A 21,413-nucleotide genomic window follows, 5' to 3' on the forward strand; every position below is an offset into this window, starting at 1 on the left:
CATTGCACCTTTGGATAGTCACATTACACCAATGATTACGTCACATTGCACCATTGAATACGCCACATTACACCAAATAGTACGTCACATTGCACCATTGAATACGTATCATTGCACCATTGAATACGTCACATTACAAAATAGAATACGTTACATTGTACCAGGATTTATTTAGGACCAGCCCTCACCCAAAACAAAAGTATGTCAAACCGTGTTCCCACATGGCTGGTTTGTGTGCATCCTAGAGAACGAATAAATCAAGTCAAGAAATTAAACACAAGCCACAACATGTAAACAGAAGAGGAGATAAAAACAAAACACGTCAGAGTAAAAGCAAGCAGCTTTGGAACACACGTTGAAACACAGGGGTCATGTGACCGCCGCCCCAAAAAAGGGTACCCCTAAAATCAGAATAGGCATGCCTTTACAACCTTTACAACCTTTTCAACCTTTACAACCTTTACATACAAGGATAAAGCCAAATCAGTTAACTTTGCGGAACAGGTCGTTTTGTTTCGCTATCTTGCGTTATTGTTGTGTCGCATGAGCGGTCAACAAGGGGAGGGGAAGTACTGGACAGCTGGATCTCCAAACTAACTCCATGACGCTACTTAAAAACACCTCGGGTGCCTCGTTGACCGGGAGCTAGAGCGCGACGACCATCCCTCCCTTTTCTGTTCTTTTTACTTTCTTTTTTTCTGTCTCTTTTTTTGCCCATCTAAAGTCGGGGTCAAAGCCGGTGTAGGATCCGGTCCGGTCCCCCCTCTGAAGTAGTCCCCCGGGGGACCAATTCGTGGCAAAAACTGCTCTATAATGGTCCCCCCTTAGACATCCAGCCTCGTTTTTCTTGTTACAATGTTAGTAATGTTACCAGCAATTTTAGAGAAAAGAAAGGAAAGAATCAGAGACTGGTTTCATTTCTTCTTTTCAGTATTTATTTATTATTCATTTTATTTCATGTGATTTTTCTTTTGAACGGCATTATAAATCAGATCTATTTTATGTTCTGCAAAATATAGTCAAACAAAGAGATTGCTGTCTGTGCACTACATAATACCGGACGAAGATATAGATTGAAAATGGCTTGAATGCCTAAGAAAAACGAGGCTGGATGTCTAAGGGGGGACCATTATAGAGCAGTTTTTGCCACGAATTGGTCCCCCGGGGGACTACTTCAGAGGGGGGACCGGACCGGATCCTACACCGGGAACATGCCCCCAGTGGTTTCACCGTGAGGGCGATAACAACATCATCTTGCACAGCTGAGGCAGGCTGGGAACTTCCAGTGTTTTAAAGCGCTGGTCGGTCGAAGTGTCCTTCGGGGTGTTGCAGGTAGCTCTGTTTCCTCCTTGGGGATGAAGCTACCAGGGGAAGGGATTGTGTTGGAGGTGCGGGTAGAGGGGTAGCCCTCCCGGTGCTCCCCCTTGGACCTCCCTAGTCTAGGACCCTGGGTCTTCGCGAGGTGGCCATTGTGGCGTAATCCCTCCGGACTAGCATAACGTTTCCCTATCCCAAGACCGACCGTGCGTGGTCTATGACCACATCCTCTACGAGGTGACCCTATCAACTAGGCAGCGCAAGCCCCTAGGCGAAACACGGCGGATCTAGAGGAGAGAACCTCGATAAAAAATTTGAGCTGCCATGAAGACGGAGCATGTTGGCTGAGGACAGCGGGCAGACCTGTGCCGACACCCATCTACAGGAGAAAACCAGGCATGCACGCATCAAACCCAACATGGCCTGGCCTGGCGAAGTCTCCTTCTCCTTTATTTAGAAACGTATATTCGGTGCATAGTTTTCACTCGGTCTGTGTGTTCGCACTTATACTCACGTGTTCGGTGGGTGCGTCGATTCAGCTTTTCAAATGAGTTAAGTCGCCTGGAAGAAGGGTACACACGGTCGTCGGACAAAATCAGATTCTCCCCTGGAACCAAAGAGGAGACACCCCCCCCCCCCCTTTTTTTTTTTTTTTTTTTTTAGAGTTTTAGGCATAAGTTCACGGTCTTACGTCACAGTTTGCGCGAGGTCATAGGGTCATCTTTCTCACTGTCACATGGCGGTAGGGAGATTAAATGCATAAGACGGCAATTGATCCCGAAAATCGACAGGGACTGTGGCGTGGTGGTAAGACATCGGCCTCTTAATCGGACGATCGTGGGTTCGAATCCCTGCCGCGGCCGCCTGGTGGGTTAAGTGTGGAGATTTTTCCGATCTCCCAGGTCAACTTATGTGCAGACCTGCTAGTGCCTTGTCCCCCTTCGTGTGTACTCGCAAGCACAAGACCAAGTGGTCACAGAACAGATCTTGTAATCCATGTCAGAGTTCGGTGGGTTATAGAAACACGAAAATACCCAGCATGCTTCCTCCGAAAGCTGCGTATGGCTACCTAAATGGCGGGGTTAAAACGGTCATACACGTAAAATTCCACTCATGCAAAAACACGAGTGTACGTGGGAGTTTCAGCCCACGAACGCAGAAGAAGAAGAAGAAGAAGATCCCGAAAATCGACTACGCTAATAGTGTGCTCATATTTTGACTGTGGTTTTTTTTTTTTTTTTTTTTTTTTTTTTTTTTTTTTTTTCTTTTTTTTTCGACCTCAGTTGCATGCAAGGCTGCTTCAACCCATCTTTTTTGCCTCTTTCGTCTTTTTTTTTTTTTTTTTTTTTTTTTTTCTTTCTTTTTGGGCGGTGAGCATATCCTTCTTCATTGGTCTTTTTTTTTTAATGAAGTTTTAATTTTGTTTTCTTTTACATTACAATTTAACTAATGTCTGCGTGTGTGTGTGTGTGTGTGTGTGTGTGTGTGTGTGTGTGTGTGTGTGTGTGTGTGTGTGTGTGTGTGCATGTGTGTGTGTGTGTTGTTGTTGCTGTTCCCATAATTCTGTTATATAATACATTTTCAGCGGGACAATACATAACTGTGTTAATTTCGGATTGTGTTTAAACTGGTGTTATAAAAAAGAAAGAAATCAATCGTAAACAGATTGTATGATACAGAATATTGAATACGATGACATACCAAGTGGGGTTTTTTAACGAGTGTTTTGTTTGGTAATCGAATGGGATATCTGGCCGGTCAATGACAATCACATGACCTATTTTGGAAGTAGTATTAATCCCTGGTTACTCCCAGCTATTTAATGTCCATATTCATTGTACACAAATAAGGAAATGTGTCTGTTGGCGCCACATCGCATTACGCATATCACAAAGACTACAATCAAAAGCATAATAGTACAATCACAAATGTTCCTGTTGCTATGGAAATGGCGAGACAGAAAGAGAGAGCGAAGCAAGTATGGCTAATTTTCCTTACCTGCGATCAAAATCAGGAGAAGAAATGGAAACAGACAGCGTGCATACATTATCCCACTTGAACTTTTTGTCTCGGGTTTAAACCTGCAGAACAATAGCAAAAGGAACTCACGTAAGTCTATGTCAAAACATTTAATTCATGTGAATTAGATCACAACAAAATTAGATTAGTCTTACAACTGTAATACATACTAAACAGTAAAGAAACCTTCTTTCGTTGGCAGCAGCGGTTGATATATTGTTGGCAGTGGCCGTTGATATCTTGGTGGCTGTTGCGGTTGATGTCTTGTTGGCTGTGACGGTTAATGTCGCATTGGCTGTAGCGGTTGATGTCTTGTTGGCTGTAACGGTCGATGTATTTTCTGAAGACATGACTGGGTGAGCTGTCTCTTAATATATATCTGCCACAAAGTTCATGACAACTCTTGATATCCTTCCATTGTTAAAGACTGTAACAGTCTGACGACTACCATTTAAAGGTGCAAACGTTACGCCAAGAACAGTTGGACATTTGAGAGAAATTCAAGTTTTACGCCCTCATGGCAAAGCTATTCAGGGCATGTTCCCGGTACGGGTTTTACCCCGACTTTAGATGAGATACACAAGTGGTTGCGTATTGTATGTGCATGCAATTTTGAGATTTAATGTTAAGACTCGCTCAGTGTGGGATGAGCGTCGCTCGTTCGTTTCGTTGATTGTAATTTTCTCTCCAGTCCACACAACTCTCACTTACTCTATTGGGCATGTCGTATCTAACAGTGGCGTTTACTTCCCTTTGTTGAGCAAGTGTGCAGTACATAGATCACTGTTCTGCTATTGTCTCGAAAACACATTGTATCTTGCCAGACCTTTCAACGTCGATCGTATGCTTTTCTTATTTACAAAACAAAACATTCCAGATTTGACGTAGACTGTTAATCGAAATGAGGGTGACACGTGTGTGTGTGTGTGTGTGTGTGTGTGTGTGTGTGTGTGTGTGTGTGTGTGTGTGTGTGTGTGTGTGCCGTGTGTGTGTGTGTGTGTGTGTTTAATGCGTGTTTTATGTGAGTGTGTGTGCGAGAGCACACAGCAAATGCTAGAAAGCGATTTGACAGTTTGTTATGACATTTTATATGCAAGTTTCTGCAGATATCCTGAGACGTTTTTTTCTTTGATTACCTTTTTGATGAATGGCACTGTGGTGACGTCATTTTTCACTCAAATTGATTGACATTTTGGTCAGGCAAATTTCGACGAAACCCGGACTATAGGATTGCATTTCAGCTTGGAAATTTAAAAAAGAATGAATGAGTTTGGGAATTACAAATCTCAACATTGTTTAATTATTACAATTATAATGTAAGGAATCGATCCAAAATTCGTTATTCTTATTCTTTATCATTTCTTGATTAAAAAAAAAATAGACATGTTTTGTTCGGATAAATAAAAACACAAGCTCAGACAGTTATAAATTATAGAGAAAAGTGCGCTTTCCTTTGAAGAACTATACTCTACTGCACTATACTAGCTTGTCACTTTTGGCGATCTACGAGCCGGCCATACGCTTCTGCGCTACACCGGCTTATCACATTCTGCACGGTTGTTTCGTGAAAGTGACAAAGCTTTCTTGGCTCATGGCCTCGGGGTATCGACACACGTTAATTTAATTCTGTGAGTAATGACATATTAACCAAATGTATTAATTTCGCTTTGCGTGACTTGTTTCTTTTGTTGGCATTATCTGTGATAACTATTCACACGTAAGGCGTATCGCGGCAAAATGTAGAAAGTTTCTTAAAACTAAGATTCTTTCCTTTTACTCTTGTTAAACATTCTCATTTAAAAAAAAAGTTAATAGTGTTTTCTGGGGGTTGAGGTTCGTGAACTTACGAAAGTATAGGTTGTTGGTGCCTTAAGCCATCTCAAAGTATTAGGCTGAACTCAAAGACATGAGGTTCGTGAACTTACGAAATTATAGGTTGTTGATGCCTTAAGCCATCTCAAAGTATTAGGCTGAACTCAAAGACATGAGGTTCGTGAACTTATGAAAGTATAGGTTGTTGATGCCTTGAGCCATCTCAAAGTATTAGGCTGAACTCAAAGACATGAGGTTCGTGAACTTATGAAAGTATAGGTTGTTGATGCCTTAAGCCATCTCAAAGTATTAGGCTGAACTCAAAGACATGAGGTTCGTGAACTTACGAAAGTATAGGTTGTTGATGCCTTAAGCCATCTCAAAGTATTAGGCTTAACTCAAAGACACGAGGTTCGTGAACTTACGAAAGTATAGGTTGTTGATGCCTTAAGCCATCTCAAAGTATTAGGCTGAACTCAAAGACATGAGGTTCATGAACTTACGAAAGTACAGTTTGCTGATGCCTTATGTCCTCTCAAAGTATTAGGCTAGCAGGGGCCGTAAGCGCTATGCATACATGCTTAAGCTCAAAAACATGAGGTTCATGAACTTACGAAAGTAGAGGTTGCTGTTGTTGTGTCCCCTTAACCTATAAGGCTTAACGGGACCGTATGCAAATAAGGAAGATTATTTTTGTTAATACAACATTATCTTTTATTTTAGACGCCAACACACACACGCAAAGCCTATGCTGCATTAGGACTACTGCGTCTCTCGTTTAGGTAAATGGAGTCAGATTTTAGCTTCCGTTCCTCCTGACCCACTAGGTGAGTGACACCCCCACCCCCCATCCCACTCCCCCCCCCCCCCCCCCCCCACTTCAACATTAAACCAGCAACAACAACAAAACATTCAAAAGTGATAGCTTCGCCTAAGTCTGTCAACCGAATTACTTCATATTTGGTTCGCATTGACTTCAGTTGATGCGTGATTAGTCCACACAGTGGCAAGTCTGCATAGTACTAATCTGACGTTTTTGCTCTGTACAAAATATCCAAATTTGGGGATTGCCTCAACAGTAGTATGTTTGAAACTGAGCTGAAGATAGCCAAACTCACCCGATTTAAAGCCTCCAGGCTTGTGCTTCTTGGGCTATCTGAAACGACTAGTATACAAACACCATCTGTAGAAACCCGTGACTTGAATACAGCAATTACGGGCAGGATCAGAGCATTTTCTTCACGTCGGTGATGGGGCAAGAACCGGTGCTTTTAACGTGGTATGGCTCACACGGGGAGACTGCGGGGATGAATGAGCTGGGACAGTGTTGGCATTATTTCGTAGGTGTCGATACCAACAAGCATACGGACAGGCAAAGCAAGCAAGACAAGACACACAAAGACGGGCGGACAAACACACAAATAAACAAGCAAACTGATAGTTCAAAAACACACCAACCCCCCTCCCTCTTGTTTTGTTTTGTTTTGACATTTAGTCAAGATTTGACTAAATGTTTTAACATAGAGGGGGAATCGAGACGAGGGTCGTGGTGTATGTGTGTGTGTGTGTGTGTGTGAGTGTGTGTGTGTGTGTGTGTGTGTGTGTGTGTGTGTGTGTGTGTGTGTGTGTGTGTCTGTCTGTCTGTGCGTGTGTGTGTGTAGAGCGATTCAGACCAAACTACTGGACCGATCTTTATGAAATTTGACATGAGAGTTCCTGGGAATGATATCCCCGGATATTTTATTTTTATTTTTTTGGATACATACCTTTGATGACGTCATATCCGGCTTTTTGTAAAAGTTGAGGCGGCACTGTCACACCCTCATTTTTCAATTAAATTGATTGAAATTTAGGCCAAGCAATCTTCGACAAAGTCCGGACTTTCGTATTGCATTTCAGCTTGGTGGCTTAAAAATTAATTGATGACTTTGGTCATTAAAAATCTGAAAATTGTAAAAAAATATATATATAAAATAAAACGATCCAAATTTACGTTCATCTTATTCTTCATCATTTTCTGATTCCAAAAACATATAAATATGTTATATTTGGATTAAAAACAAGCTCTGAAAATTAAAAATATAAAAATTATGATCAAAATCAAATTTTCGAAATCAATTTAAAAACACTTTCATCTTATTTCTTGTCGGTTCCTGATTCCAAAAACATATAGATATGATATGTTTGGATTAAAAACACGCTCAGAAAGTTAAAACGAAGAGAGGTACATAAAAGCGTGCTATCCTTCTCAGCGCAACTACTACCCCGCTCTGCTTGTCAATTTCACTGCCTTTGCCATGAGCGGTGGACTGAGTGACGATGCTACGAGTATACGGTCTTGCTGAAAAATGGCATTGCGTTCAGTTTCATTCTGTGAGTTCGACAGCTTGACTAAATGTAGTAATTTCGCCTTACGCCACTTGTTTCTTTACTCTTCTTGCTAACACTCTTCTTCTTCTTCTGCGTTCCCGGCCATGCTAAATTGTTAATCAAGTGAACTATGCAGGATGAAGTCCGATGTCCGCCGCACCTTCTTCTTCTGAACTGGGCGACGTCTGGTGTCTCAGAGCGTTGAAGGAGGGGCAGGACGTGCTAACACTGGACTGGGCCACGTCTGGTGTCTCAGGGCGTTGCAGGAGGGGCAAGACGTGCTAACACTGGACTGGGCCACGTCTGGTGTCTCAGAGCGTTGAAGGAGAGGCAGGACGTACTAACACTGGACTGGGCCACGTCTGGTGTCTCAGAGCGTTGCAGGAGGGGCAGGACGTGCTAACACTGGACTGGGCGACGTCTGGTGTCTCAGGGCGTTGAAGGAGGGGCAGGACGTGCTAACACTGGACTGGGCCACGTCTGGTGTCTGAGAGCGTTGCAGGAGGTGCAGGACGTGCTAACACTGGACTGGGCCACGTCTGGTGTCTCAGAGCATTGAAGGAGGGGCAGGACGTGCTAACACTGGACTGGGCCACGTCTGGTGTCTCAGGGCGTTGAAGGAGAGGCAGGACGTGCTAACACTGGACTGGGCCACGTCTGGTGTCTCAGAGCGTTGAAGGAGAGGCAGGACGTGCTAACACTGGACTGGGCCACGTCTGGTGTCTCAGAGCGTTGAAGGAGAGGCAGGACGTGCTAACACTGAACTGGGCCACGTCTGGTGTCTCAGAGCGTTGATGGAGGGGCAGGACGTGCTAACACTGGACTGGGCGACGTCTGGTGTCTCAGGGCGTTGCAGGAGGGGCAGGACGTGCTAACAAGATGCCGTACATGGTGAAGGGAGACTTTCTGAATCTGCAGGAGAAGGTGAGTAACGGGGACTGTCTTCATCAGGGCGTGGCTACAACTAGGGATGGAGAGGGGGTTTACTTTTGGGAGGGTGTAGGGTGTAGGGTGGTGGGGGGAAGGTGACGGGCAACCAGTGGGTTGGCTATAACGACGTACAGAGTATGCAGGACAAGTTGACAAACTGAGAGAGGAGGCTAGAACTAGGGGGTGGGGAGAAGGTTGGATGGGTGGGTGTCGAGATGGGAGTTCTAGTCCGCCACTACCCCTATCTCCTGGTGAAGATAGCCCTCTTGCAAGACAAAGTGAGAAACGGGGACTGTCTTTCCCAGGAGGTGGGGGTAGTGGGGACTAGAAGCAAATCTAGACGCTGTTGTCAGTCATCCCTTGGTAGCATTGCAAATCCACTTCTTGAAGACTTTGTACGCATTGTTTTCTTGGAAAGTATAGTCAGGTACTTGGAGGAAAGGACACCAACTAAATACCAAAAGTCCGAGAGCCTGGCACAAATAAACTATAGTTTTATCGGGTTGTTTTCTGTCTTTAAGGCGATACAAATGTACGGCTCTAAATTAACGTCTTCCAAACTGTAAGACTAATGGCACCATCCTGTATTCTTGTTGCATAATTATGACATCTGCGTTTAAAACACGTACGCACCTTTGGTTCCTTAGATCAGCTCCTACGTATATCTACAAAACGACGGAAAACGTCGGGAAATACGAGTATTCGGAAAGACATTTGTTAGTATGGCATAGCCGCAATCAAACAAACACACGACAAAACAAACGGATAAAAGAAAAGCAACTAGCTCAATAAAAGTTTTAAACAAACTTTCGTTTTATTGAATAAGAAAGATAATAACAAGATAAGAAATTCATTGTTGAAAATATTAACAATTACCGACAAATAAAATAAAAGTCTTTGAATCTCTGAAAAATTGAGCGTGACCCCATGTTCACCCTGTTTGCTGGTTGAACACGGCTGACGAAATTAAGACATATTGATACGCGGGTTCATTTATTCTCCAGAGCTGTGTACCATTTTGTGACATGCATTTTCAGCCCTTTAAATTATTATTACGTATATCAAATATCAACAAGAATGTATTCTCTTTACTTTTTTAGTAATACTCCAGTTATAGATACAGACATGCAGCCAAAAAACAGAATATGTATTTGTCTTCTTTTTCTTAATTGTTAGCTCTCGAATCCATGTCACAATCTTTGGTTTCCATAATACGAAGGGGATGTACCTTAAAACCCTTGTAATTTACTGAGCGTAGTCAAACAAAATGTGCACCTTTTTATCATTCTTTCTCTGCAGGCCAAATATATATATGAAGCCAGCATTTAGTAACCTTTACCGGATCACGCTTTGTACTACAGAGTCCGGAAGATGTGGGTCGTTAACGACCCAAACTTTCCAGAGAAGGATTCAACATAAAAAGTATGGATCGTACACCACGCCATTCGAATATGGATAAACTGTATATCGCCTCTTTGTCGAGAATGGGTCGTACACGACCCACGCCATCGGAATAAGGACACGTGGTAAAATCCTTCTTTAATTCCATATGGATCGTCCACGACTCACATTATCCGGACTGTCAAGTTCAAATTACGGCATTGCTTATTTGTCTATTTACAAAGATAATTCTTCAAAAAATGGTCGATGGGAGCTAGGGTCCTGATGTGTTCAGGATTACATGAAGTCTTTGTTTCTTTCTTTCTTTATTTGGTTTTTAACGTCGTTTTCAACTACGAAGGTTATATCGCGACGGGAAAAGGGGGGAGATGGGATAAAGCCACTTGTTAATTGTTTCTTGTTCACAAAAGCACTAATCAAAAAATTGCTCCAGGGGCTTGCAACGTAGTACAATATATTACCTGACTGGGAGAATGAAAGTTTCCAGTACAAAGGACTTAACATTTCGTACATACTGCTTGACTAAAATCTTTACAAACATTGACTATATTCTATACAAGAAACACTTAACAAGGGTAAAAGGAGAAACAGAATCCGTTAGTCGCCTCTTACGACATGCTGGGGAGCATCGGGTAAATTCTTCCTCCTAACCCGCGGGGGGATGAAGTCTTTGTCAAAAACTCCCATTAGTTTTAGAGATACAGATAATTGTGAGGCTCTGTGTCGCCCACGACCTAGAAAGCACGGAGAATGTGTTTGGTTAAAACGTCTGAGTTAAGTCAATAAATATAACCTTCGTAAAATGGTTTCACTGCTCTGGAGAATAACACACGTCCTACAACAAATAAACAATTGAGCAGAGATCATTGGCTTGACAATAATTGAGCGGGGCAGCTAGAGCACTGTCTTTGTGGAACACCTCAGAGTAGCAAACCACCCCTTGTTCTCTGTTGTCAGCGGGAAAAGAGTCGTATATTGAGGCAGCTAGTGATCTGACATTATCAGTTAGAAGCTTTTCCACACATATCACATACAACTCAATGGGACTGCGACGGATTTAGATTGGAGTGATATTTACTAATAAGCTGCCGGGGAGCGAACAATTTTTTCACACGTCAGTTACGGGCTTTCAATCTCGAAGGCTATTTCCGAGTAGCTACGAACGTGAACGGAATTTCCGATGTGTACGGATGCTTATTGATTGGAGTTGTCGTTCGTGTCTCGCTAACCCAGTACACGGTAGCGCTGGAATGAGTGCAATCCGAGCTACGATCGTTGCTAGAGATGATCGTCACTGCTGCAGGGTCAATGTGTGAATTAATACGATAGAGCGAAAAGAATTGCACTCATCACTCGCTCAATCCATGTTGAGGCTTACAGACTCCCAGCCTGCAGAACATCATACAGCAGTCTTTCTTCCCTCGCACCATTGGCGAGTGGAACGCCCTCCCTCCACAGGCAGTATCATCAGCCTCGGTGGAAGCCTTCAAAAGTGACAAAACCCAGATCTAGACACCATGCCCTGCAGCAGAATACCTCTTGTACACCTGAGTTCCCATTTAATTGCCAGAAAAAACATTCACAGATACTTCAATATGTTGTTACTGGACTCCGAGTGCCTTTTTAGTTTCTACAAAATAATATAGCACTGATGATCTAACGTGATCAAGTTCAGTTAGATCTATAGACTAAGTTATAACAGTTTACAGTCAGAAGCACCAGCATCAGCTTGTGCCAGTATGCATGCGGTTTGTGGCTCCTATACGCGTGCATGCTTTTTAAGGGTGTATTTCAGTTTTACGACAAGAAAAAGAAGTTCTTTCCTTCAAAACATCCAAAATATCCGTATTAGATGTTGTCGTTGAACATCTGTTGCACACAGCAAACATTTTGAAATCTCCAAAGCTGCTTGCATAAAGATGACGCAGAGATCCGTACAGTATCTCTGGATGACGCAAGGATAGTGTTCGACTCGGCTCTTTGACTTGGTAAACATCGGAACTTCCGATTACGTTCGTAGTTACTCGGAACCAGCCTTCGGGATTGAAAGCCCGCAACTGACGTGTGAAAAAAAATTTCGCTGCCGGGGAGTGCAACAGGTTCAGATCAGGATGAACTTAGCAACCAAGTTACCAGGGAGTGTAAGGGGTTAGGTTTGGGTGAACCTCACTACCAAGCTCTCCATGAGGATTGGTTTTTTACCCCGAGTCTCGAATATCTGCCAAGCGTCAAAATCTTGGCTGTTATAACTAACGGTAACCGTGGTCCACACGCCAAAGCTACCTTGATCAATAAAAAGTCACTTTAGCAGTGTTGGACAACAAAGATGTTGCTATCCTACTCAAAAGCTGCTGCTTTCACATAAACAAATACAGAATAAGCTAGGGCACGAAACATCCAAAAACACTGATAATAACTTTTGTATTTATTAAATACACATCTACGAAACATCTCGCAATACCAACACCTCAAAACGCAAATCAAGACTACATACTGTGGACATATAAATATTATCTGTCCATAAAACATAAAGATTCCGGAGCGAATCTGTCAAGTACAAATTCCGTGGTTGATGAGATGCCTTTTGGGGTGTTTAATTACGTGTATCAGTTCATGCATCCTATTTGCTGTTTTTTTTAAAGTTAGGGGTTGGGGGGGGGGGGGGGGGGGTCTTCACGCGGTCTTGCAGAAGAGTATGTTGGCTACTGTAGAACTGTATGTTATGCACCTTGATGTGTTGTTCCAAGTTTGCCTGGGAATAATATTGTGATGTCAGTTAGTGACTTAATCCTGTGGCGAGTGGATGTGTGATTTCGGTCTTTGAATGAATTAAACTTTGACAAAAATTAGTGCAACTAATTTTTCACCCACATTATAGCATTAAATTCCGTGTAATTCATTAAAACTGTATATGCCTGTTAAAGCGTTCACTTGACTATCAGGGTCATTATTCAAAGCAATCCACCAAGTCATTGCTAAAGTGCAGCACCTTTTGTCATGATACCCCCCAACAAGAGGCGAAGCCATCAAGGCTCACGTAAGAAATCGACAAACAGTAACACAAACTCAATCACTCCGTCACACATACACACACACACTTAAAAAAACACACACACACAAACACTCACTTACAAACACACACACACACACACACACACACACACACACACAGAAAGAGCATGGGTGAAACTGTGCAAGAAAGCGAGACACTAGATCTAGATCTGTCTGTCTGCATGTAGCCTACTTACAGGACACGACTGCCAACTAGTCTCGGCGCGCTCAAAATAATAATGACCGAGACTTTCAGTACTTCCTTCGCGTGACGTCTAACCCTCTTACGTCATAATGTGACGTCAATGTAATGTGACGTCTTCAAATGTTAGAGTTTCTACCACAGACATACACACGCACAAACACACACACACACACACGCACGCACAGACAGACAAAGTTACGATCGCATAGGCTACACTTACGTGAGCCAAAAATGAATCAAAATGTCCCGTTTTTGACCGCTCTTGCGATCGACACCTGTATCAGTAGGAATAGCATAGCACACGACATACGCAAGCGAGCTAAACAAATCAACCTGTTTAGGGTAGATCATTGACTTGACTTTCTTCTCGTATGTAAAAGTTGCAACGTTTTGCCAAATGGGATTGTTTTGTCGATTCTTAATTGGGCACTTCCGTTTTTGTCAGGTCGATTTGAAGGGTAGCCTTATTTGAGCGGCGGTCACGTGATCCCTGTCAAAATTATATTTAATAAAAAAAGTAATCCTGATAATCAAGCGAACGGCCTTAATTGGCATTAACAGTTTTATTAAAATGACACGGGAATTATAATGCTTTAATTTGGGTGCAAAATTTGTTGCAATAACTGTTTGGCCAAGTTTGCATGAAAAGTGTTATAATTCAACAAATGTTACTTTGCTAATAAGGGTGAAGTTCTATAGTAGAAAGTATGCGGACAAAAAGTGTGAAGTTGCGTATGTACGTTCAAGTGGACACTCATTTCGGATATATAACAAAATCAAGGAAAAGAAAAGCCAAACAAAGAATTTCAAGTGGCAGCCCAAATTTTCGACCTGTTGCCAGGCCTTCCTCAGGGGCGTGTAATTCTGCGAGACGCCAATTCATGCATCAATTACTAAGCAACACACTACCATGGTTAATTCAGTTACGACTCACAAAGCAAATATTTCAAAGATAAAATTTACATTCAAGCTAAGATCTACTTATATATATGCGTAATTTGTGATTTCCCATGCAAAACACCGATTATTCTACTACCCCGACTTATGATATGATTCTGGTGGATGAGTGAACGCTACTCCTTCTTTGTAAATTGTCAGAAAGTACAACGTCAGCAAACTCTATAATTCTCTACAAGAAATTACGAAAAGTACCTTGTAAACGCCCACCCCTTATGCACGGATTTTGCCCCAAAGAAGTGGTTCGGCGATAACTAGTGACTTTACCTATTGCAGGAGCAATTCCTCGTTATAAATCATGGTATACGGTCTCTTAATTGGTATGACAATTTTAATAGGATAGAATCAGAATCACCACATCATATCACACATATTTCAAATAATGTCAAAGCAAGAGTGAAGACAGGTGGCGGAAAAAATTCCAGTAACGTGACAGTAAACCAAATCCCAATAGCAAGCAAATTGTCAATTCATGTGGGTTTTATTGTTGATTGAGTCATTTTAATCTCTGGAGCAGGTGTGTGTCTTCTCAACGGAGTGGTCCCAAACATACCCTGAATGGACTGCAATGTAAAGGTGAAGTTCTATTGACTGTTTTCAACGACGACACATTGCTCTGCTTGAAACCAAAAGTCTGTTCATCTACATCTTGAGATTCCTGTTGATCTTTGATGCGACAGTGTCATGAAGTGTAGAATGCAAGTAAATCAGCACCATATGTTGCACATTTGGAACCCTCTGCTTCTTTTATGTGGCATCAATTGTAGGGTTTGAGCCCTTCAAAATCAATTTTTAAAAACGACAAATTTATGAATCAAGTGCTGCCTTACTTGGTGACTGAAACTCGTCATCAAAGTCTCCATTCTACGAATCTACCAATAATGTTTGTATTTAATTTTCTTCTTCTTCTTCTTCTTCTTCTTCTTCTTCTTCTTCTTCTTCTTCTTCTTCTCATTATTGTTATTATTATTAGTGGTATGTTATTAAAAGACAAAGATTTCCAAACAACGAAGTGTCTTTGGTAAGATGAACAAAGTTAAAAAACAAAGGATTACTGTACTCACCGATACAAAGACGACACAAGACAAAGATTTAGTAAAAGTTCATGGCAGACAATTTCTGTGTATCGTCTTGCTGCGTTTCTCTTTCGACTAGACAATGATGCAAGTCTTTGTCGCCTTTTTTGGGGGGGCTTGTCGTTAAGTCACCATTTCGTCTTCCCACTCCTTTTGACGAAGTCATCGTGGTCTTTCTGTTGCTTCTTCTTCTTCCAGTTTAGATGTCAAGCGCTTAGAGCAAGCCTTTTTAACGAAAGTTTTTGATTTAGCGCTATATAAATGTTCTTCTTATTATTATTAGTAGTAGTAGTAGCAGTAGTATTATTTTTCCTACCTCGGTTGACGAAGTCTTCGCAGTCTTTCTGTTACCATTTATTCTGCCCATTATGTCTGACGAAGTCTTCGTATATGTACTCTTTTTGTTGCCGTTTGTTGCATCCATCTCTTCTGACGATAGTGTCATGGTCTTTATGTTGCTACGTCTTCTTCCAAACTCTTCTGAAGAATCATCTGGGGTCTTTCTTTTACCCATGCTTGTTCCCATCTTTTCTGATGAATCCACTGTCTCTGTTCCGTTCCGAGTCAGTGTTTTGTGTATTTTCTCAGAAGACCCTGTCATGCCTGTGCGAAGTTTGCTTGCATCCTTTTGTGGACGAATTGTGATAGAGTAGTCCGTATTTATGTCTGTTCCTTTGCAGTATATCTGTAGGTTTTGGTGCAGCTGTTTCTTGGCCTCGACTTTAAAATCCCTGTCAAAATACACACACACACACACAAACACACACACACACACACACAAACACACACACACACACACACACACACACACATACGATATATGTCATAAACATCACACATCGCATCGTTACTAAAACAAACTTCGTCATTGAACACATACATTACAATGAAATGCCTAAACCTTGGAGTGACCCAAATTAGAATACAGTTCAATATACCGTGTGCTGTCTTTAGGAAACGCAAAACATACGTCTTGCTAGCTTTCTTTACAGGACCAGTTCACGTCAAACCTGAACTTTGTTAGGAAAGTAGGTTTCATGTAATATCCAAACAATTGAAATATCATAAATATAATGTTCATTAGACAAAAGTCAAGAGTTCTCGTTTGAGGACCCTTGAATGTGATTCCTCGAAATCTTAACACTATATTCGGTTACATTTTAAAAACGACAGCTGCAGCAATATTTGAGGTGGTTTAAACTTAAAGTTGAAATCATAATGACCGGTTTTAAGGCACACTAGTTCTCGTGAAAACAAATCTGCTCACTATCTTAGATCTGGGCAGATTTTTACATTGGACGCATGAGACCATCACTTCACTTAGTGACATACCAAAAGTCATCATTCTGACTGCTTGCTGACATAAGTTGATATTTTAATGAATTAATTTCTTAAAAGGCCACACATTCCAACTGTGTACAGAGAGTAACAAGGCTGTTATGTTTTGGCATTTGACCTAGCCGAGAGATGGTATCTTCCCATATATAAAAGCTGAGTCAGATCTGAGATGATGAGCCGAACTGTTAACACACTGTTTTTGAGTGTGCCTTCAAAGATTCAGCTGGTTTATACTTACTCGATTTTAGAAAGAAAGTCGGCATTTGCCTCTGATCCGTCAATCGAAATCGAAGCATGGCAGCCAATCCTCCGGCATGCCTCTAGCACAGCAGCCTGCTCCTTGAACTTGGTGTCTGGTTTTTGGTTGAAGGTCACAGCAAGAGTTTTAGTTCTGGTCAACTCTTCGATGTAGGAGTAAAGTAGGTCGAACCAGTCTTCCTCAAGGACAGCAATTTTTTCCTTTATTAAAAAATAATGATGAAAACGATTTAAAAACATATCATGAAGACTTAACAGATAAGTTAAAAACAATTAGAAACTTTCAGTTTAGTTAAAACGGACCAGATCAAAGGATAAGACAAGATGTGCGTGTGGTAATGTTGAACTTTAGCGTCACAAATTCATAGCTCACAATCCAGTGGCATTTTGGACTTGACGGATTGAGCTCCAAACTTAAATATAATTAATTAATTCGGTCATTTGATCGACGAAAACGACGAGAAAATACATATGTAATATCAACAGAGTCCAACAGATTTGCCTCCCCTCCTTCAAAATGGCGGCTTTGTCGATGTTTTCCTTCTGAAACGCATGGAAACGAAAAGTATCCGTAGAGATCATTCCGTGACTTAAAAGATATCTAAAATGACTTATTGTGCTTACAAGAGCAGGTTCTGTAAAATTGTACGCTGAAATGCCCCTGAATTGTAAGCTATGAATTTATGACGCTGAAGTCCATACTTGCTGTGCGTCCGACGAGTTGCGAATTTCTAAAGAACTTGCACTCTAAGAGCGTTAACAGCCTGACAAACACTGGTAATGACACATGTCGAGTTACTACTAAACTCTGCAAACAAGTTATTGCGCCCGTTTGTGTAGCTCTACTAAAGAATTCATTTCCGTGTCAATTCATTCAAACTATCTATGCCATTATAGGCCCTCTACTAGGCTATCTGGCATATTTTGTTTGGATCACAGATTTTGTTAACAGGGGTCACGTGACCGTCGCCTAAATTGACCTGAAAAAACGTAAGGCGTACTCCGGCTACAATTATAAAGCATTACAGATATTTGCTGAGATGTCATGCAATCTTCCGTGCAAATGTTTTCAAACTCGTCATAAGTTTATTGACTTTCATTAAAAAAAATTGACTTCGCATGCATACAGACAAATCATTGTTACGAGTGCTGCCAAAGTTTGATTTTAAGTAAAACTAATAGTGTACATTTGCTAGTCTTGTAAGCATGACTGAAGTTTTTTGGATGATTGATGCGCTATAGCGATGCCCATGCAGTCACGCGTGACCGCACCTTTTAAGAGATGCATGGTCAGCGTTTTCTTTATATAGAGACCATCTCTTAAAATGTGGGTATGTAAATGATGTCAAGCTACATGCTGGCAGGGACCTGAGATGTTATTTCAACTGCTCTTAATGAAATTCATAGCAGCTGTTTTTTGTTTTGTTTTTAAATCAAATCAAGTACACAGTTAAGCCGTTGTCCTGCTGTGGCGGTAAATGCAGACACTTGTGTGTTATTTTCATGTTCCGTAGCAATAGGGCATGATCGCCGGAATATGGTTGTGTGAGACTGTCCGAACACAACGCTCCCCCCTCCCCCTTACCAATCCCCTTCATTATGTATTAATCAAAATAGGCACAGCAGAAACGTTCTATACTCACCAAAGTGCATGATGAATCGTGGAGAAAGAATGGCACAGGAGACATCCGTTGTACAGTTCTTACTGCCTCACTCAACTGCAGATATTCCGATGCTTCAAGCTCTAACTGTCGCCTGTAAATACCTTCCATAAGTTCTCTCTGTTGTTCAACAGCTTTTTTTAGATATGCACAATCGAAGTCAGTTTTCGGAAGGGCAACTGCGACCAGCACAAACTTCCCAGCACAGACATCTGTCAGACGTCGTGTGAGACGCCTTGCAAGTTGAACGGCATGGTTTTGAGCGACACGGTGAGTCTTGCCTTCGTACAAAACCCCGACAATGGGAGGCATATTCTCTCCCAGCAACAAGAATTGACAGCTGCTTTTAAAGGGTTTTTCAGTCAGGTTCAAAATGATTGCCAAATCCCTAGAACACCAAAGGCTGGATCTGTTCTTTCTTGTATATTGTTTGAAGGAAGACGCATACTGTTCTTTATCCTCGTTGCAGCTGTAGTTTTGAAGGCCTGTTGTTTTATCTAAAACAAAACACACACACACACACACACACACACACACACACACACACACACACACACACACACATGCACAAACAGGGTACAAAAAAGTGCACACGGAGTATTAGTTTAAAAAACAAAAACGAGAGAAAAAGTGTCAATGCACAGCAATTGGCAAACAAATACAAGGGACGGGAGGGCGTTCCAAAAGTTCGGATTTGGTAAACATTTTATTAGGTGGGTCGATACTTTAACAAAAAATACAGAGAGTAGTATTAATTACATGGGATGGATCTCGAGTCCATTCCCATGTGATGCTGGAATAAGACAAGGATGTCCATTTTCGCCATTAGCCTTTGTTCTGGCCCTCGAAGTGTTAGCAATCAAAATCCGTGCAGATCAAAATGTTACAGGGATTAAACTGCCAAGGAATTCTGATAGACATGGTGAAATTCTTAAACTACTTATGTATGCTGACGACATTAGTTTCTTCCTACAAGATGAGAAAGACCTAAGAAACGTGTTACATCTTATAACTCAGTTTTCAAAATTTTCAGGGTTAGCAATGAATGATCAAAAGACAGAAGCAATGTGGCTTGGTATAAATAAATGTTCTGCTGACCGACCATGTAATATTATTTGGAAAAAACAAATCAAAATCTTAGGAATTCATTTCAACAACTCTGTCCCAGCCTCCAACATAGAATAAAACTGGGAACCTAAACTACATAAAGTAAATTCATTAATAGCAACATGGTCGAAAAGAAACCTAAGTATAATGGGGAACATTTGTATAGTCAAAACATTAATGTTGTCACAGTTTACTTACGCACTGCAATCTCTATGTGCCACAGAAAACTTCCTCAATAAGCTAAATTCATCTCTATTCCGATTTATCTGGAAGAAAAAATATTCAAACAAAAGAGCTTATGAAAAAGTTAATAGAAAAGTAATGTGCCAAGAGACAAATCTTGGAGGTCTGAAAATGATTAATGTCAAAGATGTACAAACATCATTTCTAATTTCATGGATTATGAGGCTGCTGGACGGAAGTAACGCAAAGTGGCAACAGATTCCATTAGCATCATTTTTAAATCTGGGCGAACGCTTATGCTGTCTGCGCTCAAATGTGAGTGCAGAAAATTTTAAAGGACTAGGTACCATAAAGCAATATTTCTGGAAACAAGCTTTTATCACCTGGCTAAACAATAAACACAAGATCAAAGAAATAAGCAGTAATGAACAGCAGATAAGTGTACGCAATCAAACCTTATGGAATAATACAAATATAAGGTACAGGAAGCAAACACTATACATGAATGACTGGATAAAGGCTAAAATATGCGTTGTTAAAGATGTTTTTAACGATAACGACATGTACTCTTTTGAGGAAATAATTATGTGAACGAACTGGATATAAACAGTCTCGCCTATTTGAATATAATGCAATACAGACTGCCATTAAAGCTCTATTATTGCGTGATACGGGTCAGGCCCGTTTTGATCATATGCCATTTATACAATTATCTCCACGCCAAATCCGCCTAAAGATGTTAAATTATGAGATAAAGGAGCCAAGCTCAGCTGGATTTTGGTCGAACAAATTAAATATTACATTAGAAGATAAACACTGGAAATTAGCTAACGAATGCTCGACAGAAACCCGTCTTCGTCTATTGCATTGGAAAATTTTACACAATATATATCCCACCAATATTTTGCTACATAAGATGGGAATTCGTCAAACAAATCTCTGTCAGTATTGTAACGAAACCGACTTCATCGAGCACTTTTTTTGGCAGTGTAGAGCAGTGCAACCCATATGGCAGGAATGTCAAGGGTACATATTTAAATATACAGGCAAAAATATAAAGTTAAGCTGCGAAGAGGCTCTTTTTGGGTATTTCACACGTGATATCCCCAGAGAGAAAACCTTCATAATTAATCACCTTATATTGATATCGAAAATGTGCGTAAGCCAGTTTAAGTACGGAAATCCAAAAACTAACATGAAGATCTTATTTCAGAACCAAGCTCGACTTCGAAATCTCTAGTAAAATTGAACTGTGTATAAGAATATAGATAACTAGTAGTATTGTGCTGTTAATGTAAAGTTATTTATATATGCGCTGTATGATGTTGTGCTGAAAACTAGTACTGTAATTGGATTAATTAACTTGTTATGTATTGTCCCGCTGAAAATGTATTATATAACAGAATTATGGGAGCAACAACAACAACAGCACACACACACACACACACACACATATGCACATACACGCAAACATTAGTTAAATTGTTGTTGAATTAAAAAGTAATTTAATGGAAATGTAACCTGTAATGTAAAAGAAAACAAAATTAAAATCTCATTAAAAAAAAAAAAAAGACCAATGAAGAAGGATATGCTCACCGCCCAAAAAGAAAGAAAAAAAAAAAAAAAAAAAGACGAAAGAGGCAAAAAAGATGGGTTGAAGCAGCCTTGCATGCAACTGAGGTCAAAAAAAAAAAAAAAAGAAAAAAAAAAAAAAAAAAAAAAAAAGGG

At 40.9% G+C, this 21,413-nt stretch overlaps 2 protein-coding genes across 3 annotated transcripts in view; both read right to left on the minus strand.

Annotated features, from left to right (window-relative positions):
* LOC138950370 (uncharacterized) overlaps positions 1–3,712 on the minus strand; it is a 23,026-nt gene extending 19,314 nt beyond the window's left edge. The window contains exons 1-2 of one of the 2 annotated variants that reach the window (XR_011450633.1): positions 3,507–3,707; positions 3,316–3,398 (exon numbers count right to left, since the gene is read on the minus strand). Coding sequence is in view for 1 of the 2 variants with exons in the window: in XM_070322108.1 (XP_070178209.1) it covers positions 3,316–3,398; positions 3,523–3,686 (247 nt within the window). In the remaining variant the exon portion in view is untranslated. Of the gene's footprint in view, positions 1–3,315; positions 3,399–3,506 lie in introns of both variants that reach the window. The other variant, XM_070322108.1, reaches the window with a different exon arrangement.
* Positions 3,713–15,391: 11,679 nt separating this feature from the next.
* LOC138949854 (uncharacterized) lies at positions 15,392–18,882 on the minus strand. Its single transcript, XM_070321635.1, has 3 exons — positions 18,378–18,882; positions 16,715–16,935; positions 15,392–15,869 (listed from the first exon to the last, which is right to left on the minus strand). Exons 1-3 carry the CDS (start codon positions 18,705–18,707, stop codon positions 15,392–15,394), a joined length of 1,029 nt encoding a protein of 342 aa, XP_070177736.1. The 5' UTR covers positions 18,708–18,882.
* Positions 18,883–21,413: the final 2,531 nt, after the last annotated feature.

The sequence above is a fragment of the Littorina saxatilis genome, linkage group LG16 (genome assembly GCF_037325665.1).
Source record: "Littorina saxatilis isolate snail1 linkage group LG16, US_GU_Lsax_2.0, whole genome shotgun sequence".
Lineage (NCBI taxonomy): Eukaryota > Metazoa > Mollusca > Gastropoda > Littorinimorpha > Littorinidae > Littorina > Littorina saxatilis.